We start from the raw sequence: 25,278 nt of genomic DNA on the forward strand, positions 1-25,278 counted from the left end.
ATGTTGTCCCAGATCTGATTTTTTCCAGCTTCTACCTCTGCAGCTACATGTGAAGTTGGTGCCACATAGCAATCTGCTTCCTGGGGTTCCTCAGCATCTCCTCCCAGTGGTTCCTCTCTGAGCCGGTGGCGTGCAGGCCGAGGCTGCACTGGCCCAGTAAGTGGTTCTGCCCATCGGCATCCTGGCTCAGCATCTCCAGCTCCACGCTGGAGGCACAAAGCAGATCATGGGGCACCTCGAACATAATCATCTCGTTCCAGACTGGGTTGATCTTGTGCTTTGCTCTCTTTGTCTGCTTCTTTTTCAGTTTCAGGGACTGGTGCTTTAGAGTCACTTTGACAGAAATATCTGCAGAAACAAACCAAAAAAATCTGGTCATTCACGTGTTGGCATTCGCTGACATTTCCTCCCAGCCTCCTAAAAACTTAACAGTTACTGGAAAATGCCAGTTGTCACTGAGGGCCACCACTGCTACAGTGGTAGATGCCGGTTCTTTTTGTGTATCTGCCTCATCCACGTAAAAGGCACAGGGCAGAGGTCTGAGGAGCACCTAGGAACAGAGTGCTGATATAAACTCCTTCTGATGCTTTTCTTTTCCATAGTCTGTGCTTCCTTAGATTGGCTCCAGGTCTTTTGGGCTGCAACTCCTATCAGCCCCAACCTGCATAGCCAGTGGGCAGAAATAATGGAGCTATAATCCAAAACATCTGTGTAAAGGTCCCCAAGTTGAGAAAGACTGCGTAGTCCATTGCCCTTGTGATACAAGAGCTGGAAAACAGCAGAAAGGGACTGGACCAAGTTGCTGTAGAGAAGGCAGGCATGAAATGGTCTGACATGCCTGTTTTGACTGCCCAAAAGCTATCAGTTGTCAGGGAAAAAAGACTGGCCAAAGAGGTGTTTGCAGGGCCCTTATAGGGAGCCCCAAAGGGCCAGTTTGGGACCCCTGAAAGGCTGAATTTGCCCTCCAGGCCTGAGGTTCTGCACCCCGACATAAAATCAAACTTCCTATAGGAGGAAGTAGAATCATGAATCACCACTTACTTCGTAACTCAGTCTGTCCCTGAATTTCTGACATTGAGCATAACATACTTATACAATATTAACATTTATTCATGAGATAGGATGAAGTTGTGCAAACGCCCACACATATCACCTTTCATACGCCATAGCACCACTGAAGTTTCAGCTCTGAAAAGTGTGACATCCACCATCTGACTCATTCCACATGAGTAAATCCCCATGTTGACCGAAGATGAGCAGCCAAGCAGATACCTGTGCGTATAATCCTCTGGATACTCCCATGAGGGGCATAAGATGAATCATTTTAGCCTCTGGATAGGACAGGGATGGGCGATGCTTTCACTGTTGAGAGAAGCATGGGGCAAAGGGGGGTGTCTGCCACCAGTCCTGGGCTGGCAGTGGATATGGCCATAATTTACCTTGCCCGCCTGGCCCTCCCACTGATCAGGTTTGACTCTCACTGTTGCACTTGCCACGTGGTGTGAGTGAACTGGGCACTTTGTGGGCTGTTGCCCCCCTCCCCCTTCTGCCTCACACTGGCAGAAACAAGTTGTCCCTTCACCCCACCCCACCACCACCCTGAGCTGCTTTATGCTTCCCGAGAAACAGCTCATTTTGTCTTTTAAACTTTACAGCGGAGATCACAAAAGCTTACCTGTCAAGGCAGCTTTCACAATCCCCCTTCAGGCAGCGTTGAGCTGTCCCTTCAAGGTGCTCCTGCTGTGCCTTGCGGAGGTTGCCTGCAGCTGCCAACCTTTTCCTTTTTTTTCAAAAAGGCTTGCAGGAATGTGCACACACCAGCATTCATTCCTTTATTTTTAATTCACAGGTATGCTAAAGTGTTCATTCACCTATATGCCAACACTTGGATTTCAGGCCAGAGCTAGGCAATGTCCCAGGAGGTGCTTGCTCCCAAGGGGCAGGAGATCCTCCTCTCTGGCACTGGCGAGAAGAGGCTCAAAATCCATTTCCCCAGTCCCTTGGTTTCCCTTGACAGATCAGTGGGAGTCACGCTTTCAAGAGGAAGCTGACCTGTGATGGCTCTTTTGCTAAGAAGGAGGTGTTTTCACAACTTAAACTCCATCCTCCACAAGATCCTGATCTTTTTCTGCTCCCCACCTCCCCCTGTTATGTCTGATGGAGACAAATGATGGCCTTCACCCCAAGCCACACATTTCTGTAAAGATAAAATTGCCCCTTCCCATTTTTCAAAGGAAAACCAAGTTGGACAGGTGCCTGTCAAAGCTTGGGGTCCCTTTAAAAAGGGGAGTTTGAATGGGGCACTGGAATCTTGGACTAAAACAGACTTAGAAGTATGTTTCTGTCTAAATACACCTGTTTCTCACCTTTTGAAACAACCCCTAGTTTTGACAGTCAGCTGTCAAACTCTGCTTACTTTTAAAAAAAAATGGATACAAGCAAATAAAACATTCCTTTTGTTCACATTCCTCCTTCTCACTCACCCTTCCCGAGGAGCTCTTTCAGCTGTTTGGAATGGAGATTCTTGGCTTTTATGAGCACTACAAGCAGACGGTTTGCTGCAGGCAGATAGCTGATGGAAAGGAGAACTTCTCCAAATCCTGCATCTGGCTCCTGCAATTCAATGAGATAAATCCAAATATTACTCTCTGCTTCCTTGCTAGTTAATCATTGTACTATGTGAATGGTGACATTCAGGGTACTAGCATCAGCACAATAGGATAATGCATCTCTGCTGTGGTGACAGAAATGAAAAGCATCTGCATGGCAACCAGAAGATGCTGGCTGGCCTGGAGAACCACAAGAGGGAGATGCAAGTCTGTTTGGCAAGTAAGCCAAATGCAGCAGAACGTGATGTGAAGCCCAGAATGGTTTGCATGACAGTTAGTAGCTTCTCAGCCCATTCAATTCAACATTCACTACAAAACAAATGCTGTGGCTAAGGAACGGATATTTTCATTCTTGGATATGTTCACATTTTCATTCTTCCCCACTTGTCACTCCACGAGCTGCCATTTGATTTTTCCAGAATTTCTCAGATATCTCATCGTCATTTGATCTACCAGGGGCAAATAGTAACTAGCAGTGAGGGCCAACATATTTTCCCTCAGAATGACCCAAAATGAATCAATGTTTGGAAGACTGTAATAACAACAACAAATGGAACTAGAAGGAAAAAGTCTCAGCTGCACCTTTTTACCTACACCCTTGATTAGGAAATTCATCTAAATTGAATTGTTTGCCCGTACTAGGAATGAAGACACAGGATACCTCATGAAGTGGCATCAGAGTTCTCTGGCCGGTATATTTACAGTGCAGCCCTAGGCAAATTTAGACAGAAAAAGGGTCTCCAACTCCCAGGATGCCTCAGCTGGCTTTAGGTGCCTACTTGGACCTTTGTACCGGCTATTTCTAGATGGGCCATTTTTCCAGCTTTTTGGAGCTGTGTCAGCCCATAGTGGACATCCACAATTTCTCTTTCTCATCTTGTCTCACACTTGTGCAACTGTGTGAACAGAATGATGGACTAAATAGGCCTTGGTCTGATCCAGCACTGCTCTTTTAGGTTCTTAATTTGGATTCTACCTGAATCCCTGAAGGTAGAAAAATTACTCTGACAGTTATCATTATTTGGTGGTGGTGGTATGCCATACAGTACCCTGGTATGGATTTAGTTGGAAGAGGAAAGAGGATGGGTGGAAAGGAAGCGTGAGTGTGTGTGTTTTTAAAAAGCATGGGAAGGTGGTTGGTAGAGATGTTTGTTTATCATAAATATGCTTAAATGAAGAGTTGCTTTGCTAAATTTCTGGAATGATCCTTGGCACCTTCTTTCCTGTATATTTTTTTCTTTTTATTGTACTTTCTGAAAATAAATAAAAAGATTTGGAAGAAAGAAGAAAGCATGATCAGTGTCATTGAACATCTGCTATCTGCTAGAAAAGAAATGGAAAGCGGAAGGGGAAGATGAATGAAATAAAATAAAAAGGGTAAGGCTTATTGGCTTAAAGTCAGAATAGCAGCATTCCATACAGTGACATTTTGTTGCAGTTTCCATTCTTCTGGCTTATTTATTTAAAATATTCCTATGCTGTCCTCATTAAAATTGACTCCGTGGTGGTTATATTCTTGACTGCATCAGAATGATCACTGAAATGCTCATCAAATGAGTTTTTATTTGGAACAACCAATTGTCTCAGAGGGCACGGGGCAGAACCCTGCTACATAACCCCACACAGAAATGAAATGGATTCTCATTGCTTTTACCTTAACGGCTTTTATCTTAGGGAAAGCATGTTGCTGTTTCCAAAAAGGGCTTTCGCATATCCCCTTCTCCCTCTGGTCAGAACCCTCCCCCCTCCCCCCTCCCCCCTGTTGTTTCCATACAACTGATTGTTGCTTGTGGGGCAAAAATATATATTTATTACTGTATGACAATGTCTTGCCACATGTTGAAACCAGCCATGGCAGCAATGTATTCAGCTGCAGGCCTATGTCTTCTGCCATGTCTAGTTCCACTGGACACATTTTTTTTAGGGATGACAAATAAAATTAATGACACTTGTGTCAAGTGAATAAACTTCAAACATGAATTATCTGAATTCTCTTTCAAACTGACCCCGTGCCTAAACAGACCTTTAGAGCCAACAAATATTCGATTTAAGGTTACTACTTGCCATCCCCATGCAGAAAGCTACAGATATTTCAGAGCAATTTTGTTTTGCTTGGCTGGATGGTACAGATGGGGGCAGTCATGTTTCATCCTCTGAAAGAGTTGATGCATTCTCTCAAAATGTTAGCTTCCAGTCTTATCTGCCTGCAATAACTCCCACTGTATTTTTTCAAAAGCCTAGCCTCTCTAGGGATACTCCAAGTGAACATCCAGTGATGAGGCTTTTCATGTGTTCAGCAAGTGTTCTGAATACTGTTGACACATCCATCTTCCCCAAACCTGTATAACTTGCATAAGAAATATTACCCCTTGAAGTTGCCTAGAGAGCCTTGCTTTGTAAGGGGAAGTACTTTGGTCGTAGCAGGAGATGGGAGAGATGTCTCTTCAATGATTTATTGCACATGGGGCCATTTTTTATTTTTATACTGAGTAAAGCAAGAGTCAGACTATAAGAGCCAAAAATTTAGAAGATATCCCAAGCCGTCTTTTTTTTAAACTTCTCTCTCTCTCTCTCTCTCTCTCTCTCTCTCTCTCTCTCTCTCTCTCTCTCTCTGGTCAGGTGGGAAGGAAAGGAATGATGCACCACTTAACAGGACAATTCTGCACACTAACATCTAGGGTGAGCCCCTCCCAAGTAAACATCAGTACAGGCCAGCTTTCAAGTGCAGTTGCTCATCGTGACACTCCCCTTAGCCACGTCCCCAAGGAGAGTCCAAACAATTAGGCAGTTGTGTTGATGCAGGGTTCATTTCCAGTAGGAGAAGGATTTTGGTCTCCATGTTGGGGTCCCTTGGTCTTGAAAAGGCAGTTAAGACCCACTTTTTCAATACAACAAGGAACAAGGCATCGCTATTGGGAAAATGCACTCCTTGCCCAGTTATGCTCAGAGGTAACAGGGAAGTCTGGAGACAGGAAGGGTGACCGAGGACTGCAGGGTCTCTGCTGGTCAAAGCATGCTGGCACTGCATCCATTACAGCCCTGCTGCTGGGGAATCTGTGAAATAATTCAATGGCATCAAGCCAGCAGGAAGGGCCATTGCACAAAATGGTTTCTCCTCAAATGGCTGTGCTGACTTCATGATTTTTTTTTTTTTTTGGTCAAATCACTGTTTCTCCCTAGCTCTAGGAGAAAAGTGGGTGGATCCAACCAGCTTTGCCTAAGTCAGATGACGGGCCAGGAAAGCAATGGGGAGATGAATTTACCAACCATTCCAATAAGCGTTTCAGTCTCTCATCAGTGCTGAGCTGAGGAAGCTTTTGCCAGGTACATTTGATTAATTGTGAGAATGAGCACTGGCATTTTGGTGCCTGGGATGGAAAATCCAGCTAAGTCATTCAGAGCTCACAATGCACTAGCAAGTTCTCCTGCACACCTTTCACTGCCATAGTGCCTTCTTCTCCAACTCCCATTCATTCAAATCTATTCTGAACAAGAAGAGCTTTCAGAGCATTGTATACCAGGGTCAAGGTAGCCACCTAACACATTGCCAAAAGGGCAGACAAAGAGGTCACCAACCTGTGTAACATGTGCATGTGCTCGCGCATATGTAGGGATGCAAATTTAGAAATAAGCAGCATTCTATCAAAGGAAATGCATTGCATTGTCAGTGCGGGCTCTGGGTTTCGGAGGGCCCTTCTGCCAGACCACCTTGGTGAGTCCCCTCCCTCAGTGTCCCTGCTGTGGTCACCAGCTGCCACTGCTCCTCCTCTGCCTTCTCATCACTGGCACCAGCTGCTGACTTGACAGGCTGAAAGTTGAGAGCACGGCAGCAGTGGCATCTCCTGCTCCTTTCTGCTGCTCTGGGCTGGACCGGAGTGAACACACAGGTGGCAACAGGGCTGGAGAGGAGCAAATCTAGGACTGTGAGCTCTCTGCCAGACCCTGCCTGCCTGCTGTCAGCCCTGCTCCCAGTAAGAGGTGCAACCACTGGACCGGTTATTTATTATATTCCTCTCATGCCTTTTTTCCTGTCAGGGAACTCAAGGTGGCTTACATAACTCTCTTCCCCCTCTTCCCCCTCCTCCTCTCAATCTTATCCTTGCAACAACAGCCCAGTGAGGTAGGTTGGGCTGAGGGTCTGCGACTGGCTCAGAGTCACTCAGTTGGCTCCATGGCTGAGCGGGGACTTGAACCCAAATCGTCAGAGTCCCAGACCCACATTTCTAACCACTACGCCACAGTGGCTCTTGTTGCTGCTGGTAGTTCCTAGTGCCTCCTCTCCATCCATATCAGTATTTATAATTCAGCCCAACTTGCACTTGACAGCCCTTCAAGGAGAAGACTGTCCTGCATAAAATCTGCTCCTCTGTCTGCTCAAAAGCCTCTTTCAGAGGCAGCTGATTCTGGCAAAGCTGACCCTGTGTGATTTCAGTTAAACCAGCAAGACTGCAGCCCGACGCCTGTCCACCTGTCTGCCTCCCTCCCGGTGAGCAACAAAAGCCTTTTGAGGAGATGGCACTACTCTACAGCTTTGTGGCGGCTTTACATAAGCCAGCAGGAAGCCGTGCAGAAGGAACCTTTCACTTTTGTGACACCTGCATTTTTTATGAGCCTTGCTCTGAGCCAGCCCAGCTCCAATCAATGGCTTTACCGGGTTTGCTGGGTCAGCACGAGGTGTCGACAGGAGAATTATGAAGAAGACGGAGAGGGCATTCTTTCAGGCATGCCATTGTAAGGAGATGCTCAGCTTCAAACACATCCAAATGAGCTGCTTCTTAAAAATGTACTGACAAACACAGCACTTTCTTCCCACTGCCTCTCCTTTTCTTGATCATCTCTGGCTTGCTCTCTCCTACCCTCACTCTTGATTAATGATTCAGTAGGACTTCAGTTGAAGCGCACTGTGTAATGGCTGCCTCGCTGAGGTCCCCGGTGACGCAAGCCCAGCTTTCTTTGTATATCTACTGCAGGAAAAAACTGGGGCACACAACTCAGAATCTGTTAACCTGCTCCTTTCAGGTTTGCAGGAGAATGTCTGCCTTGCTGCCGTTGTGCGGGTGGCCGTCTGTGAGGAAGGCTGGGAGTACGAGAAATGTTGCAGTCACCTTTGAGATATAATTGGATATTATCTCCTCTTCCAACTACGAACAGACAGTTTCTTGGCATTCTTGGTGTTGGATGTTCTTGGAGACCATCTGCTAAATTGACCAGGGCCATCTGCTTCAGGATGCTGTTAGGAACCAGCTAGATCTCTCTCCCATGATGGGGAGCGATTGCCCCAGGATGACTAGGCGAGTGGCAACATCTCAGTGTCATAAATCCCAGTCATCTTTTGCCAGACTGGAAAAAGCACCCTGGAACTCCCAAAGAGCCATTTCACGCTGCAGCTCAGAGCTTTTTATTCATTTCATTTGGTACATTTATAGATCTACTCAGCCAGGAAGCTTAGTGCCTAACCTTGGACCACTCACTGTCTCACAATTGTTAATTTGCATCACAGGGGACAAATTAGGAGGAAATCCACATACCCCACCTTTGGCACATATACTGTACATATGTGCGCGCGCACACACACACACACACACACACACTATATCCCACTTTTTGTACAGGAAAGATAAGGCAGCCATCATGGTTCTTTCACTGCCCAATTCATCTTCACAGAAACGCTAGTTGCGAAGTAGTTTAAGCTGAGTGGCTGATGTTACCACGACAGGGAATTCCGTGCTAGAACACATACTTTACTTGCATACTTTACCAGCTTCCCCAAGAAGGCCAGGAAAAGCTGCCTGAAGCCCTGGACAGCTGCTGCCAGTCAGTGTTGACAGTACTGGGCTAGACAGACTGATGGTCTGACACAATATCAGCAGCTTCCAATGTTCCTATCCCAGTTCTTGCTGGGCACTGCAGTCTTTCTAGGGTGGCTTTACTGGCTTAAGGACAAGACTGGCAGTGAACAGCCACAACCACGACAATGCTGTTTCCCAGGGGGGTGAAGATACTTCCTGACACTGATAATCTGCCTCCCCATTCCTTCATCTTTCACTGGAATAAGCATGGCAAAAGGAAGGACAGAGGCATATGGACAAGGGGGTCTTATATTATGGAGAGGAAGGAAGGAAGGGAGGAAGGGAGGAAGGAAGGAAGGAAGTTGGCTAGCTGGTTTCAGCCAAAAGGTCAACAATGGAAGGTGTGGGGACTGTTACCTCATCCTAGATCTCCAGGTGGTTTTCAGTGCCATCAGCCTTGATATCCTCCGAGGACAATTGTCTGAACTGAGAGTGGGACCACTTGCAGTGGTTCCACTCTATGGAGGGTAGGCTCCAAAAGGTTATACTTACAGAAAATTATTCAACCCATAGGTTATCCAATATACATTCCACAGGGAACATCCCCCCACCCCTGCTTTCTAACATTGACATGAAACCTGATCACACACAATTCTACTTCGCTTTTTCACCTTCAGCAGGTGAGACTGAGGATGTGCTCAATTTATGCCTGGCTGGCTTTGGTTAGGCCGCATCTCCTCTGGTAACTTCCATGCTAGATTACTGCAACGGACCCTGCTTGGCGAAGCCTTTACAAATGATTCAGAAGCTCTAGCTTATGCAAAATGTAGCACTCAGATTGATAACAGGGAGAAGAAGATCTGAACATGTAAAACCAATTATGGCCTGCTCAGAACGCTAAAGTTCTACAGAAGCCTCAAGTCAAAAGCTGAATTAGAGTGTAAGTACCAGGATGTATTCAGAGGTAGAAAAAGAAGAAAAGATTTTCTGAAGTCTTACATGAAAGTCAGAGAAATACCTTAGAAAATGGAAGTTAAGGAAAGATTAATATAAACCCCCCTCTTGGTTGGTTGGAGATGTGGAGGGAAAATAACCAATTTTAAAATAAAAAGCCTTAGAAACAGGGACACACAAGAAGAAGGAAAACTAAGGAATGAAGGACAGAAAGAGTCAGAACTGCTGGAAATGGTTTTGAATGCTGTACCTTTGACAGTAAGCCATGACCTTGATAGGGAAGTAGGATAAAATAGCAACGAGTCCAGGTAGGTTCATAGCCTCTATGGATGTTGTGCCTGAGTTGTGTTTTGTAGTGGTGTATGTGTGGCTAGCTGGTGTGCACATCTGTGTTGTGTGTATCCATTCAGATTTTTTCAGTAAAATTTCGAAACTCTGTAGTCTCTTGGTAGAGGCAGCCAGAACAAACAAACAATGGAAGGAGAAATAGATTTCCAGCTAGCAGCAGAAAGGGTGACAGAAAGAAAAGTGATGGCTTTTAAATGGGTTGGACAAATTCAGGGAGCATGAGGCTATCAATGGTTACTATTGGTAGCCAGTCTTCTGCAGTGGTTGGAACATTGCACTGGGACTTGGGAGATGATTCAGGTTCTAGTCTCCACTTAGCCATGAAGCTCACTGGGTGAGTCTGAGATGGGTACTGACTCTCAGCCTCACCTACTCACAAGGTTGCAGTTGTGAGAATAAAATGGAGAGGAGGAGAAGCTGCCGTGGAACTGCCATGGGGTCCTTGCAAGAGGAAGAAAGGTAGGGCATCATTGTAATAGGTTAATATTAATCATCCAGATGGGTATATCCTGCCACCAGTATCAGCACCAATATACCCCTGTGGGTCAGTTGCTGAGGGGCATGGGTGCGCTGGCACTCAAGCCCTGCTTCTGGGTTCCCTGCAAACAGCTGGTTGGCTACTGTGTGAACAGACTGCTGGGCTAGAAGAAATTTCCTCCAGTCCCTTAGGGCAAAAAGAAGTGGAGGCACTCTCTGTGGCTTGGTTTCACTTCTGCTCACAAATAGCGAAAAGCAAGTGGCTTGTAATATGGACAAAAGCCAGAGTGGGCAAGTAGACAAAGGAACTAGGTTTAAAAGAACTGTCAAGTTGATTGAGGTCATTCTTGTTGTCACTCTTCCTAAGATGGCAATCAGATTTTGTAAGCCACCCAGAGAACATTGGATATTGGCTAGTATGGAATGGAGTAAATAAATAAAGCTCCTTACACCTTTTTTCCAATAAGCAGAGATGAAAATGGGAATAACCTAGGAATAATTCATTAGAGTAAGCAAGTGTTTGAGCTCTAGTGAATTCAAACTTTACAACTATAGATGCTCTTTTCATAGTGTGGCCAAATGGAATTTTCTATCAATACAATGTTTTTCAAAGGATCCAAAAACAAATCTGCAATTGTGTCTGTGGAGTGAAACAAGCCCAGGACTCCCATTCTGGTTCAGTGCCATCCATCACATCTGTCTCTCCGTCCATTCATCCATCATCCATTTAAACTCACTCAGAAATTATACTTGTGTCAGTGATATCTGACTGTAGGGATGGGGTGGGGTGGGATACCTTGTCAGGGGTCTTCATCTTCTCACACTGCACTTCTCCATATGGGTCCCCCACGTTAGTCAGACATGTCTTAATTTCCCCCACAATGCTGTGCCTGGAGAACTTGTCACAGTTCCTCAAGGTGAGTGTCAGTATCCCTTCAGGTAGTTCATCTTCCTTGACTGGAAGCAGCAGAGCTTCCTCCCAGACAATATGGGGCTGCTTCTTCTTCAGTACAGTCTGGGCTTCAGTAATACCAGACTTGCTCACCAAAGTGGCTAGGATGTAGCAATCACAGCCATTGCTTTGGTCTCCTGTTGTGGCTCCATACATAACTACGGAATCGGAAGGAGAGAGCAAGAGAGAGACACACAGAGAAACAAAAGGGTTAAACTTAAACCTATCTATTTACTTGAACCTTTTGCTGGCTCCTACCAATAAGTGGATGGTTCTTAAATATGTTTAAAAGAAAATAACAATTACCTAAGTCAACTTTTTGTTTTAAATGGGGGGCACATGGAACAAATTTGTCCTCATGCAAGTATAATAAATAAGTTTTGAAAAATGCTTGTAGCAATTGCTTGTTATGGGTAGTATTCCATCTCTCACCTTGTACGATGATTTGGGATGTCACTAGAAGTATGAAAGGGACCAAAGGAATATAGTCCAGTGGATTTATGTTCAAAATTAAAGCTAGGATTCAGAATTAAATTCCCAAATAAGCTTTGAACTCACTGGCCCAGTTCATACCTAATGATCCCTTTCCAGTTAACTTTGGGCTATTAGACCAGGAATGACCATGCAGGAAGAAGCAACTGGACCATGCATTCCCCCCTTCCCCACTTTCTACCCATTTCAATATCTGAGAATTCTGGTTCCCAGGATCCCTCACCACTTGATGTGTCCCTACCTGCCTGACCTTGGAAAAGGTGCCAGGAATAACAGTCCCATTCATTCCCAACAGTAGAACTTTTTTCCATTTAAGCAAGCAAAGGATTGTACATTTAGGGTACCATCCTATCTGGTTGTCTGTAACCCTCCAAATTCAGAAGAGGACAGGCATGCAATGGAGGACAGGAGGATCCTGGAAGCTTGGATTGCCAGTTTTGGCTGCCTACATGTTTTTCCCCTCCTCATGAGGTGGAAAGTCTAAGGCGCTGCCTGGATACATTGTAGAATGGCATGAGCTCACTCTGGTGCACTCCCTGAGCTGCTCCAAAATGGCCTTCCCTCTTCATCACGACAGCTGGCATGGAAAGAACCATGCTGACTGGGAGGGCAGAAGGGGGCCTATCCAAGCCAGACCCCCCCCCCCCCGGAGACCTCAGGTATTGGGCGTGAGAAGAATGATGGCTTTGGGCACCTGTTCTCAAGGACTGCTCCCTGGACTTCAGAGGAATCTGAATTGGAAAGTGAAACAGACTGGGAGAGGGTTAGAGCAGGGGGGCCATGCTAAGACATGGAGATGGAAGGAGCAGAGGCTCTCCTTTCAAGGCCAGGCCCTCAGATGGGGAGGCAGCCCAGGGGAATATTAAAGATACACAGCAGGCAGGAGGGGCCCTGAACATGGGAGTTTGTTAGATGAAGGCCAGGCAGCCCCGGCTCTTGACCCCGGGATGCAGTGTCAGCAGCCCAGTTACAGGATCAGTGCACAGAAGAGGCATGCTGGCTTTCAGAAGGCCCTTCCCAAAAGGATGGGGCCCAGGCATGTTCATAAGAAGAGTTCCTGGAGGTTCACAAGCTGCTCTGTGCGTGCTCAGAGAGTCATTCTGGGTGATTTCTGCTTTGGGGTCAATAAAGAATAGTTTACAAGGAAAACAGCATGCAGCTTTTGAATGTTCAAAGGAAGAACTTTGGCTCTAAATACCAGAAAGCATTTCCAAGGTCACAATGGAGACTATACCTTTTCCTATAGCCAGACAGTCACTACCTAACAACCATAGGATTGTACCCTTAGTAAATTTTGACATGAAAACTACCAAATATGACAAGCTGTAACAGCAGCAGCAAGAACCCTAATAATTATATAACCCTAATTATATATTATATAATTATATAATGGCAGGGGTTCTCTCATGCCCTCTGGCCTCCATTTTTGAGGCCTCGTGGAGAATGGGTGAAGTTCCAGAGGACTGGAGGGTGTCATCAGGGGTCCCAATTTTCAAAAAGGGTAGTAGAAGGGACATGGGGAATTACAGACCGGTTAGCCTTACGTCCATTGTAGGAAAAACAATGGAAAGGCTCATAATAGAGAGAGATCTAATGATGCTAGATAGGGAAGGGAGGCTGGCAGCCACACAACACGGCTTCCGCAAAAACAGGTCCTGCCGGACAAACCTTGTGGAATTCTATGACAAGGTTTCGAGATGGCTAGATGGAGGGGATGCAGTGGATGTGATTTACCTGGATTTCAGCAAGGCCTTTGACAAAGTGCCCCATGATATCCTGGTGGAGAAACTGAGGAGTTTTGGGATACAGCAAAGCACTGTCCGGTGGATTAGGGCATGGTTGACTGACCGAAAGCAGAAGGTAACCATTAGCGGGGAATCATTGGGATGGCGGCCAGTGACAAGCAGGGTCCCCCAGGGCTCTGTCCTGGGGCCGATCCTGTTAATCTTTTCATAAATGACATGGAAGAAGGGGTGAACAGTCTGCTGATCAAATTCGCAGACGACACTAAAACTGGAGCAGTGGCCACAACTGAGGAGCAGGTACTCCAGATCCAAAAGAATCTGGACAGACTATGGAAGTGGGCAGGAGACAAGAGGATGGCGTTCAATGTGGATAAGTGCAAGGTCTTGCACTTGGGGCATAGGAATAGCTGTCATAAGTACAGGTTAGGTGACAAGTGGCTGGAGAGCAGCACTTGTGAAAGGGACCTCGGGGTGCTGGTTGACTGCAGGCTAAACATGAGTCAGCAGTGTGATGCGGTGGTCAAGAGAGTGAATGCCACCCCTGGTTGCATAGCCAGAAGTGTGGCTTCAAGATCAAGAGAGGTATTACTACCACTCTATATGACTCTGGTACACCCGCAACTGGAGTATTGTGCTCAGTTTTGGGCCACCCATTACAGAAAGGATATAGCCAGATTAGAGTCAGTGCAGCGTAGAGTGACAAGGTTGGTGGCCAGTTTGGGGATGCTGTATGAGGCAAGACTGAGGGAACTGGGTCTCTTCAGCCTGGAGAAGAGGAGACTCAGAGGGGATCTGTTGGTATGTGAGGGGATGTCACACGGAGATGGGTAGAGACCTGTTCTACCCCTGCAGAGGAGGGCAGGACACACTCCAACGGAGCAAAGCTCAGGGAGCCAAGGTTCCGTTTGGATGCCAGGAAGCACCTCCTGACAGTCAGGACCCCGAGGGTATGGAATGGGCTTCCCCGAGAGGTCATTGAGGCCCCATCGGTGCGGGTGTTCAAAGATAGGCTGGACATGCACATGGTGGGCATGTCGTGAGCAGAGCCGGCTGGAGCCGGGGGTCAGACTAGATGGCCTGGGAGACCCCTTCTAACTTGCTCTGTTTCTATGTTTCTAAATACCCCTAATTATAATTATGATGATAATAATTAGTAGCAGTATAAATTGGTCAAGTATAAATGCATTTCCACACAAATAGGCGTAGTAATCTGGCTCATAATGAATTTAGTATGCCAGCTTTTGTTACCATCTTATTTTATACAGAAAAACCCTGTGTGCCATACGCTAAAAGAGCTGAGCATCTCTTCTTATGGATGGAAAACAGGAGCAGAGGAGTAATGATCCTCATGCAACACATGGTTTCCTGGCATCTTCTCACCTTCCTCTTCCGCTTCCCCTTTCCCTTCCCTCCTCCTCACATGCCTGGCTTGCACAAAGGCTGCACCCAAGGGCCGATAAAACGCTTCCTTACCTTCAAGAAAAGCAACACACAGTGCTTCCTTCTGTCGGTTGTAGCCAAGAGAATAGCGAAGTTCTGGGACCTGGTTGCACACGCCGGCAATCTCAGGACTCAGGCGCTCAGTGACACACACGTCCTTCATGCCACCTGAAATTCATGCAGGGGGAGAATGTGAAGCCCATGCCTTCTGTGGATCATTGTGCTCTACTGTTTGGTTTTAATTCATTGAAAGCATTACATAAATATACCTTGGTGTCCCATCTCTAATACAGACCTACTGTTTTGTGTCCACTCATATCACTGGAGCAGTTTTTCTGTTATTGCACTATGATTTCTGTTTTGGATCTATCTAAAACTTTTATTTTTAATTTGCAGAAATTTTAGATCACCCATTAACAGTAAGTTCTCTGGGCTGTCCACAGGAAAAAAATGATACTAATATAAAAAGTGTGTTATTTTACATTGTTATTTTATCTGATTGTATATTTTCATCTATAACCCACCCAGGGAGCCTTATGGCTAATGAGGCAGGATAAACAAACTAATTAATTAAAAATGAAAAACAAACATACACTTAAAAACATTTAGATTGCATTGTACAGAAATTCTGTAATAATTGCTGGAGCAATGGCACTGTAATGGCCAGCATCAGCATCGGGCGGATTGGGCATCTGCCAAGGATCCACGCCCTAGCAGGGGCCAAAAAGCAAGAGGCCACTGAGTGAATTCTTTTTCACTGTTGCAAATGCTTGTTCACCTTCCTCTCCCTCTGACTACAGTGGTGACAAGAAGGAGGAGGAATCAATGCCACTACCTTCATATTCATTGACTGAGTACCAGTCAAGTAAGCAAGTGGTTGTAAGGATGGGGAAGCAGAAGAATAAAAATAGAAGCTGGTGGCATTGCCGGTGAGCTTCACTGAGGGAAGGGGGGCATTGAGGGTCCCTTGCCTACAGGCCTTCAAAAACACAGAGAAGGCTCAGGGCACTGTAACTCCAAGAAGCTGAAAAAATCATAGCACCAAAAGCCGTTTTTTCCCCTCTATAAAGCAAGAGTCTTAGCCTGCTGGGAAAAGTCCCCTGAACTCTGAATGATTGCTCAATAATAAATTGTACTGTTAAGAGGATGACTGTGGAAGAGTAAAAAATCAATAGGGTGCTGAAAAATCAAGCTGAAATGTCACCAGATGTGATCAATTACTCAGAATTTGCTCAAGGTTACGATAATCTAGATTTACTATTGATTAAAGATTTCATGCCTCACACCTTTGCATTGAAGTCTACATGTATATTGTATTAAGCTCCCACACTTAACTGTAGCCTTTTTTTTTTTTTTTTACTAAGCTGCCCATGGAGTATTTGCTGGGCTCCTTTGCCAGAAAGAGGAAACTCATTATGATTGCTACTTGGAACTGGAAGCAAAGCAACCACGAGCAGTTTGGCACAGTGCCTACCATTTTGAGGGGGAAGAAATAACTCTTCATTGACTTGTATGTTCACCCTTTTCTCATCCAGAGCTCCAGGTTTCCCTTTCCTTTGCTCTTTTGTTGTCTTCAAGGTGTAGTCTGCACAGTTAACAATTTCCGAAGAGGTCACTACAGGCTTTGGGCCATAGATATGGGGAAACTTTAAGATTGTCCTGGGCTGTACAGGTTCTGCTGTCTTCTCAACGTTGAACTGGAAAAGAAGATCCCTTCCATTACTCTAACAATATTACATTACAACTGATCACAGCAAAAGTGTTGTTGCTTCAACAGGGAACATGGGCTGATACATCACTCACAGAACACACCATATTTCGGAAATCAATCTAGATTTTAAGGAAATTCAACAATTCCTACTGTTACTGAGTCCTCTAGGATCATACACTCTAAGATCCTTTCCTCCTCTTTTCACAGATCTGTCTAACTCAAACTACATGTTGCCTTAATTGCACAGTGTGTAGCTGAGACAAGTTCTCTCTCTTCATCGTCTTATTTTATATGAGAGTAAAATTGGAACCAAGTGTGCATGGTTCCAGTTTGAATCAGGCCCAGTGCACTATGTGGGATGAAAATCCCCCCCCCCCCGGCCCCAATACCTTTTGCTTCCCAAAATTCTGCCCACTGTCACATTGGGATTTTTAAAAAGCATCCTGGTATAATCAAAGGCTGCCCCTCACTTTTTAAATTGGAAGGGCGCAAATTTGCTAGTGTGGGGGGTTGCAAATAAACATATGGAATAAAAGTTTAATCTTGCTCCTTCTAGTGCATTCTAGTCCCAAACACACTGGGCTCATGCCTGCACACTTTCTCTTAAGGGAAGCAGGGAGGAAAAAGCTTAGCTATATGCAACATAAATAGAGCATCATTTGACTCTCTGCTACATGGCTTAGAATCCATTTGGGGAAAATCCCAATTGGCTCCATGTCATGCTCTGTGTGCCAGGCAGAGAAGACCATCCTGCAGAAAGGTCAAAGCCAGGGGCATACTTCCATTGGGCAGTCCATATGATGCCCGGAGGAAGCCATGGCTAAAACTGCTCACACAAAGCCATCCCAGTTGGGAGCAGGAATGTCTAAGCACCCCAGTCAATTCATGCCCATGTTTAGAAAGCATTCAGGGGACAAGCCGTAGAAACACGACCAGTGCTATGGCTATACAGTTAGACTATGCACTGACTGCCAATGCCTTTCAGTTCTCTCTCAAGCTTAAACCAAAAGAAAGACATCTTTTAAACTGTAATTAATGTTTTTCATCAGTTTCTTTTGGTCTTGTTAATAATATATAGGGACAGTGCCCCAGAGAAAACATTTGCTGGAGACAGGTCTTTTGCTTGTCAATCTGCATGTCCCCTGGGGACCTTTTCAATTCCCAAGGCACTGCAAAGAGTCATAGTATTGGGCTTCATCACCATGGTTCTTGCAAGGCTCATGGAATGAGTGCATCCCAGAATTAGTAAAGAAAGCAAATGATAATAAAGCACCCAAAGAGCTTGAAGCTCTTGGGCAATATTACAATTAATAATCATAATAATACTAATAGGCTATTGGCTCCTCCTTCCTAGGTGACTGATCACAGGATCATATGAGGGCAGTCTGTCTGCTAGGATGCCATGGACTGTTGCCATTTTTCCTGCCACCCCAGGAGTCTCTGTACTGAGACAGCAAGTGACAGATTCAGGTGTAATGGTCCTAACCACAAGTCATTGGGAGCTGTACATATGGCATTACATTGACTGCAATGTGTATTTAGCCATCACTGATACCCACAGGCAGTACAACATCTGATGACATGAAAAACATTAGCAGAAGTTCTTCTTACTAGACCCAGTCATGAAAGGCCCAAGCCTAAGGAGCAGAGTGCGTGCTTTGTGTAATAATAGCCCCAGGCTGAATTCCTGGCATTTTCAATTAATGTAAGTGAAATAGTTACAGCCAATGAGAAACACATTAGCTTGAGAATCTAGAGCAGGGTACCCAAGTTTTTTCAGCACCCAGGGCCAGCTGGGAGGGTGGCAGCTGACCTACTGGGCTGCAGCGGGATGTGGCTTCTCCTGACTTTGGAGGCTGCATGGGGAACAGGCAAAGCTTCCAATTTGGGCGCTCCTGCCCCGGAGAGTCAATGCCACTCCAAGCAGGGCAAGGGTGGGTAATTTTCAGCTTTCCAGATGACTGACCACAGCTCCCAGCTTCCCCAGCCAATGTGAAAGATGATGCGATTTGTAGGCCAAGACATCTAGAGGGTCACAAATTGCCCACTGCTGGAGTAGATAAGGTTATCTAAATAGACAAATGTTGTGACAGGTTTTCAACATGCATCTGTGTTTTTAATCTTGGAGCTGGGTCTCCTTGGGCTGGCTTTAACGGGACCAAATATAATTTTTTAAAAGAGCCTTCCCATTTTTAAAAAGATTTGGACTGGTCTAAATGGACAAAATATTATCACTACTGTGTGTTATTGTGTTTTCACAAATATAAGGACCAGTCCCCAAATGGATGTTTTTGACTATAGCAGCAGTCAGTGCATTTCTGGATGGACATGTCCTAATATAGTTTAGATTCTGCAAGCAGCAGAGAAATCATTTTGAACTGAAAAGTGCCACATATGGCTGAGTTGTTCTTGTAGCCATCATTCCTTGCTGAAAGCCAGACACTCCACCAGGCAATGCACCATCACATATCAACTGATATCCCCCAATAGGAGACACAATTAAGCACAGTGGGGCCCAATCCACTCTTCTTCATGTGCTTCTACTTCTGATTGTCATAGATAGTATAAACTGTGCTACCCAGATTGTGGCAGCTGATGATTTAAAACCTAATCTCCTTTGTAAATAGAAATGCAGTCATCCTTTCATATACCAGACTATTCATTCAGAAAGTACAGGGATATTGGGAAATCTGTCAAGCATCAGGATTTTAAATAACCCTTCTGCTTTCTTCTCTGGCATTGGTTGAAAAAGAAAATACAATGGACTAGTTGCTAGGTTGAAGAGGCATCAGCTGTCTTAGAGTAGAAGATCACCATTGTAAGGTATACATGCCCATTTCAAAATAAAAATAAAAATGCAGTTTTGTCAGGTTGACAGACTTTTGTTTTTAAAAAGATCTCAATAAGCTGCATTTATTATTTCAGATGCCTTTTGGAATCCATGACATTTCTTGTAATACTGAAAGACAACAAAACAATTATGTGTGGGAAATCTAGCTTCTTCGCTCTCACAATTTCCAGATACTAACAAGCCTTGTTCACTGATAGAAAACAACTATAATAGAGTATGTGTGTTAAGCAAGTGATATAAATGGATCTGGATAAAATATACTTCCCACACAAACAAACCCATTTAAGGCTCAGATCTGGAACACATATGCAAGTCTTCTAAAACAGACATTTGGAAAGGAAGGGTTGTTTCTGGCAAGAGAAGCCTTTTTCATTTTGAAAGGAAAAGCAAATCTCAGAATTAAATGGGAAAGTTATCTGAGGATACCTTCTACTATGACTTGTACTTGCCGTGCCAATCCACACAGGCATTTTACATGCTGGTTGATTGTAACATAAGATGCTGATTTGTGTGTGTGAAGCAACCACCAAATTCTAGCATCAGAGTGTGTTCATGCCATCCAGGTCAACACAAATACAAGGAGTGAAAAAAAGGATAGATTGGGGGGGGGGGTGTTGTGTGATCCTCCAGCTGTTGTTGGGCTGCAACTTGTCGTCTCTAACTGACACAACATAGTAGATACAGGCCAAAAACCTCTCAGGAGCCACACGTTCCTCTCTCCAGATTGATGGAATCTGTGCATGTAGGAAAAACTGTTTCATGCGTGCCAGATTTTGTGATCAGTGCTACATTTAAATCAAGCTATGCACAGATCAAACTTTGGGAACAAACCTGCCAAAGTCAGAGGAGATGCTTCTTCATGCACGTGCAGATGACTGACATCATTAACTTCTCACATAACAGAGGATGAAGGTGTGAGTCAGGAGAAGTGATGGTTCTCACATTTCCTGATTCCATGAAAAACTGAGAATGGCTCATCGTGGGCTTTTATGGAATGCACTGCCTTGTTGTGGTGGTGCTGCAGTGTGGAACTGGGATTGTAAAGCACTTTGCACACAAGTGCTGCATTTCAGTGACTGAGCTCTGGAAGAAAATTAAACTGCTTGAAGCTCATGGAATTATAAGAGGAATGACCCAATGCAGGCAGACAGTGGTCCATTGAACTAGCAATGTCGACTTTGCTTGTCAGTCCCCTGAACTAGCACTGGCACCCAATCCCCAAGGACTGATAGAATCATAGTATAGTAGACTTGGAAGGGCCAGAGGGCCATTGAGCCCAACCCTCTGGTCAGTGTAAGACTCCAAGTTAAACCATCCCTCTCAGATGGCTGTTCAGTTGCATCTTGAATGCCTCCAGTGTGAGAGAGCTCACAACCTCCCTAAGCAATTGGTTCCATTATCATACTGCTCTAACAGTCAAGAAAATTTTCCTGATATCTTGTCAGAACCTGGTTTTCTGTAAGTTGAGTCCATTCCGTGTCCTGTACTCTGTGATGATCAAGAAGAGATCCTGCCCTTCCTCCTGCCCTTTGTGTCAGCTTCTCAAGTACTTGGAAAGTGCTATTATATCTCCCATCAGTCTTCTCTTCTCAAGGCTAAACATGTGCAGTTCTTTCAAACTCTCCTCATAGGGCTTTGTTTCCAGTCCCTGGATTGTCCTTGCTGCCATCCTCTGAACTCTTTCCAGCTTGTCTGCATCTTTCTTAAACTGTGGTATCCAGGACTTGACACAGTACTCCAGATGAGGCCTAACCAGTGCTGAGTAAAGGGCAACTAGTACTTTACTGGATTTGGAAGGGATACTTCTATTAATGCAGCTTAAAATAGCATTTGCCCTTTTTGCAACTACATAACATTGTTGACTCATATTCAGCTTGTGATCTACAACAATTCCAAGATCTTTCTCACCTGCAATTATTTTTGTGCCAAGTGTTCATTGGGAACTGTCCTTTGCAGACCTGCCATTGGGAGTCCCACTTAAATTGATATATTAACTCAGGGCAGCCCAAGGTCTAAGTTCCATTTTGGAGAAGCATTTGGATAGTGAGCAGAACCAAAGACAAAAAGGAGCAGACCCCAAATTCCAGAAATATCCCAAATACCAGTATATTTTAGCTGAAACCCCTTACTGCCTGAAGCCAAGCCAGGGGGTGGAAGCAGCATAAAAGCCAGGGAGCCACCAGGGAAAAGGGGCAAGACCAGGGAAAGGACCATAGCCACCTGAAGAACTTCAGAAGGCTGGATTGGGTTCCAAGGTGGGCTGGAGCTGGCCTCAGACCTAAACTCTTGTCCCTGAACTCAGAAACTCTTTCTAAAGTTCTCTGATATCTTCTGAGTCTTCCATCAGCTCCACCACCCATGAACCAGAGGTCCTGAACTTGCAAGAAGAGTGTACGCTAACTCTAGACTACACAGTAAGGTGCGGTAGCCTCAACAGCATCCAAACTAACATTTCCACTTCTGCCAGTTATGGCAATTGTGGGGTGGCCCTTGACAGGTTACTCTCTTCCAGCCCAGTCTGTGCAGGCCAGCCTTACACCATTATACCCTTGGAGCATGGCCACTTTGCACCCTAATCTTGCTCTGCATTTGGAGGATATCCAATTAAAAAGAATGGAAAGTGTTATCAGATGCTGGTGGATAGCAACATAGCTAAGAGTTTCAATGACAAAGGCAATATATCATTTGAACCTCCGCAATTAACATGTAGCAAGGAAGAAAAAGAAAGAGAGAGAGAGAGAGAAGACAGAAGACAGAATAAAGAAGAAATCATAGCTAACCTGACCATGAATGTAGGAATTTCACTATTCATGAAGAAATGACACTTAAGCTCTTACATGAAAAGTAAAGTTCCTAAATCAAATATAAGGCAGTATAGCTACCTATATGAATGATATCTAAGGTGGATCTGACTGGGACTGACCATGCCACAGTGCATTAGTTACTTTTTGATTGGTTTACTGCAACATTGTTTTCAGAAAATCACCCTTTAAATGTATTTGGAAACTACAACTAGTGCATAATGTAACAGCCAAAGAATTTTCTCTGTGCACTTTTTAAACAGTAAAGTTTCAATATGTTTCCAGGTTCAGCTAGTACTTTCCTATTAAGTCCTAAACTGTTTGTGACCAGGATATCTGACAGATTAACTCTTCCAATATGAACCTACCCAGAGGTTGAAATCATCTTCAGACACATGATCACCAAAAGAGGTTTAGTTGGTGAGAGCATCAGAAAAGGCCTTTTTAGTGACAGCAACCTGCTTATGAAATTCCCTTCAAAAGGAGGGGAGATTAGTCCCACAGCTGGTGGTGTTTGCTCAGACAGTGAAAATAGTTCTATTCTGCTAGCTTTTCCAAAATAAAATAAAATAAAATGGAATTTTTTTTCAGAGCAGACAAATCAAACATTTCCTTCACCAGAAGATCACAAGGAGTAATATTGTAATTAGGAGAGATGGCATTTGATTTGTAGAATGCAATGAATGGTGACCAATTAATTATCTAATTGGATTTTGCCAGTTTTCTTGTGCTTTCTGTAGCTTAGCCACTACAGTATAATCCCAGAATGCTATAATCTATTTTGTAATATTAAGTATATTGGATATCTTCCAGTTTAATGTGTGAAGAGTGACTGAAAGTTCTAATTTTGCTCCTCCAAGGTTTGAAGGTCTTATTTTTAATTTTTCTTATTTGATGTTATTTTATTTAAACTTGCCCTGATTTGTACATCACTTTGTATCTGTGGGGGAAGTGTGATAACATTATAAATAAATAAATAATCTTCGTGGTAGGTCATGAGCACCATTTTCATGGCTCAGAGTCCAAGGGAGACATTTTTGCTCAGACAAATAAGTCAGTGGCTGAGATGTCCCCTGTTCCTTCAGTTCTGCGTTCCTAATCGCCATATAATGGACCTTCCTCATTGTTCATCAATTTTGTTTCTACCATTATCCAGGAGTGCACAACTTTTCAGCTCCAAAGGCAATATGTGAGTCTGGCTTGGGGCACACAGATATACAAATGCACAGATACCAGTGATCCCCAGTCCAGATCACTCTTTTCTTGCTACTAGCAGGCATGGGAAAAGAACTGTCAGGGTCTCTGGAAGAGGGAATCCAGAGTATCGATGGGGAGGAGTGGAATTAGTGATGAGGGACTAAATTTGTCAGTGGTGCAGGCGTCAGGACACTACTGGGGAACAATCATGTGCCCCAAAACTTCAGTTCATGCATCTTTGACATAGTCAGACTGTCAGATGATTCAAGAAGGTCTAACCGTCTCTGAAGGTGTGCTATGAATACTCAAGAAAAGTTCACATGACAGTGCAACAGTAGGTTCTCTGTAGCTGTCATTACATTTGCCAGTGTTAGATTTCTGCTGCAAGCCAGGCAGGGAAGCCTTATTCAAAAAATTCACCAAACATATATGTTTAAAATAATAAACATAAACATATGCACATGCCTACAAAGAGAGTGAGACAGACACAAAGACGCACAGAGGGGGAGAGAGGGGGACAGATAATGTGTGAGTAATACAGAAGGCATTCCTTCTGCAGGGCAAGCATATTGTACATAGATGCATGCAGAGAAAGATCAATAAGCCTTATGAAACATTCAAACACAACTCATTATTCCGCTGCTTTCTCTGCCTGGAGTCCAGGCTTCGTTTGTATGCAAATGAACCTGACCCGCCTGTCCAGACGGTCTGTGGGGTTGCAGCATCTTTGTCATCCCCGCCTTCCTCTCCGATCAGACAAAAGCTGGCTGTTGCTTTGGTAATCCCACATGCCACCTGAGCCCCCTCCTCGCTCCCCCTTCTGCTCTCTTTCCTGCACAGGGCATCACATCGCACCCTGAAAACCTGCAAATCCTATTGAGGGTTGCAACAAACCACCTTAGATCACCCACTGGGTGACCTCAACCCAAACATGCACTTCTGGAACTGCCGCATCTCTGGAAGGAGAGTAGAGTAAAATCAATAGACTATTTTACCTGCTGGACTGTCTGAAGCACGCTGGGTTTGGCATTCTCGGGGTCCAGATCATGTCCCTTCTCTGGGGATCCTTTCCCCCCTCGCTTATATTTGCAGAAGCAGGTGAGACCACATAAGGCAAGGAGGCTGGAAGCAGCCCCCAAGGTAGCTCCCAGAACAATCACTGGGACAGACAACACCATTGTTTCAGCGCAGAAAGCCACAACTTTACTCAGCCAGCGTGATCCTGCCTCATCCTCCTTGCAGAATCCAGTCTGATCTTTGGAAGGATGCAGTAGATCCCCTCTAGCAGTTGATAGAGAAAAGTGGTCCAGAAGAAATCAGTGCATGGATCCTGTATTGCTAGATGATAGATAACCTCTCCAGTGTTCCTGCCGGTATTTCTGGCTCAGTGCCTCAGGGAAGCAAACAGAAGCCAAGGAAATATGTTCCCAGTGCCTGCAGTCCCTTTAAGGCTGCAAGCCGGCAGCTTTCATTGATGCTCATTCTCCATCTCCACTGGGGAAAGTCTGATGTACAATCTCGAGTCAGACGTCAGCAAGAAGGGGATGGGCCACTCTGGCCAACTCACTGAAAGGGCATCCAAGCTTGGGAGTGACCCTTTAAAGGCTGCTGTTGATATACTGCTGCTGATATACCTAATACAAAAAATGCCACTTGCATTGCATCCATCCTTCCTCTTTCCTAAAGATCCTATTTGCAATTCACAGTGCAGAGAGAAAGATCTCAGTAGTGGAGCGCAGGCTGCCTGAAACTGTTTTGCCCATGGATTTGGCAGCACCCCAAAAGAAAGGGCCAGGTGTAATGTCTGCTTTACAATCTCTGCAGTATTGGTCTGGAAGGGGACAGAATCTGTAACATAGAAGCTGCACTGTCCAGTGTTGGCTAGCAAGCATGGGAAGCTACTGGGACCCCG

General features: G+C 44.8%; 1 protein-coding gene across 2 annotated transcripts; it reads right to left on the bottom strand.

Moving 5' to 3' along the window:
* Positions 1-43: 43 nt before the first annotated feature.
* SYT13 (synaptotagmin 13) lies at positions 44-24,544 on the bottom strand. Of its 2 annotated transcripts, none has more exons than XM_044436957.1 (6): positions 24,362-24,544; positions 16,281-16,503; positions 14,840-14,974; positions 10,974-11,275; positions 2,484-2,613; positions 44-348 (listed from the first exon to the last, which is right to left on the bottom strand). In XM_044436957.1, the coding sequence occupies exons 1-6, from the start codon at positions 24,542-24,544 to the stop codon at positions 44-46; spliced, it is 1,278 nt and encodes a 425-aa protein (XP_044292892.1). The 2 variants fall into 2 exon arrangements, with proteins under 2 accessions (XP_044292892.1, XP_044292891.1); XM_044436956.1 differs by having other exon boundaries at positions 10,974-11,287.
* Positions 24,545-25,278: the final 734 nt, after the last annotated feature.

The sequence above is a fragment of the Varanus komodoensis genome, unplaced genomic scaffold (assembly GCF_004798865.1).
Source record: "Varanus komodoensis strain SLA01 unplaced genomic scaffold, ASM479886v1 scaffold3, whole genome shotgun sequence".
Taxonomy (NCBI): Eukaryota; Metazoa; Chordata; class Lepidosauria; order Squamata; family Varanidae; genus Varanus; species Varanus komodoensis.

Coding starts and splice junctions, on each gene's coding strand:
- SYT13 (XM_044436956.1), bottom strand. CDS start 24,544: ATGGTGTTGTCTGTCCCAGTGATTGTTCTGGGAGCTACCTTGGGGGCT. Junction 16,504..24,361: donor TGCTTCAGACAGTCCAGCAG/GTAAAATAGTCT, acceptor CTTCTTTTCCAG/TTCAACGTTGAGAAGACAGC. Junction 2,614..10,973: donor AGATGAAGACCCCTGACAAG/GTATCCCACCCC, acceptor ATTGAATTGCAG/GAGCCAGATGCAGGATTTGG.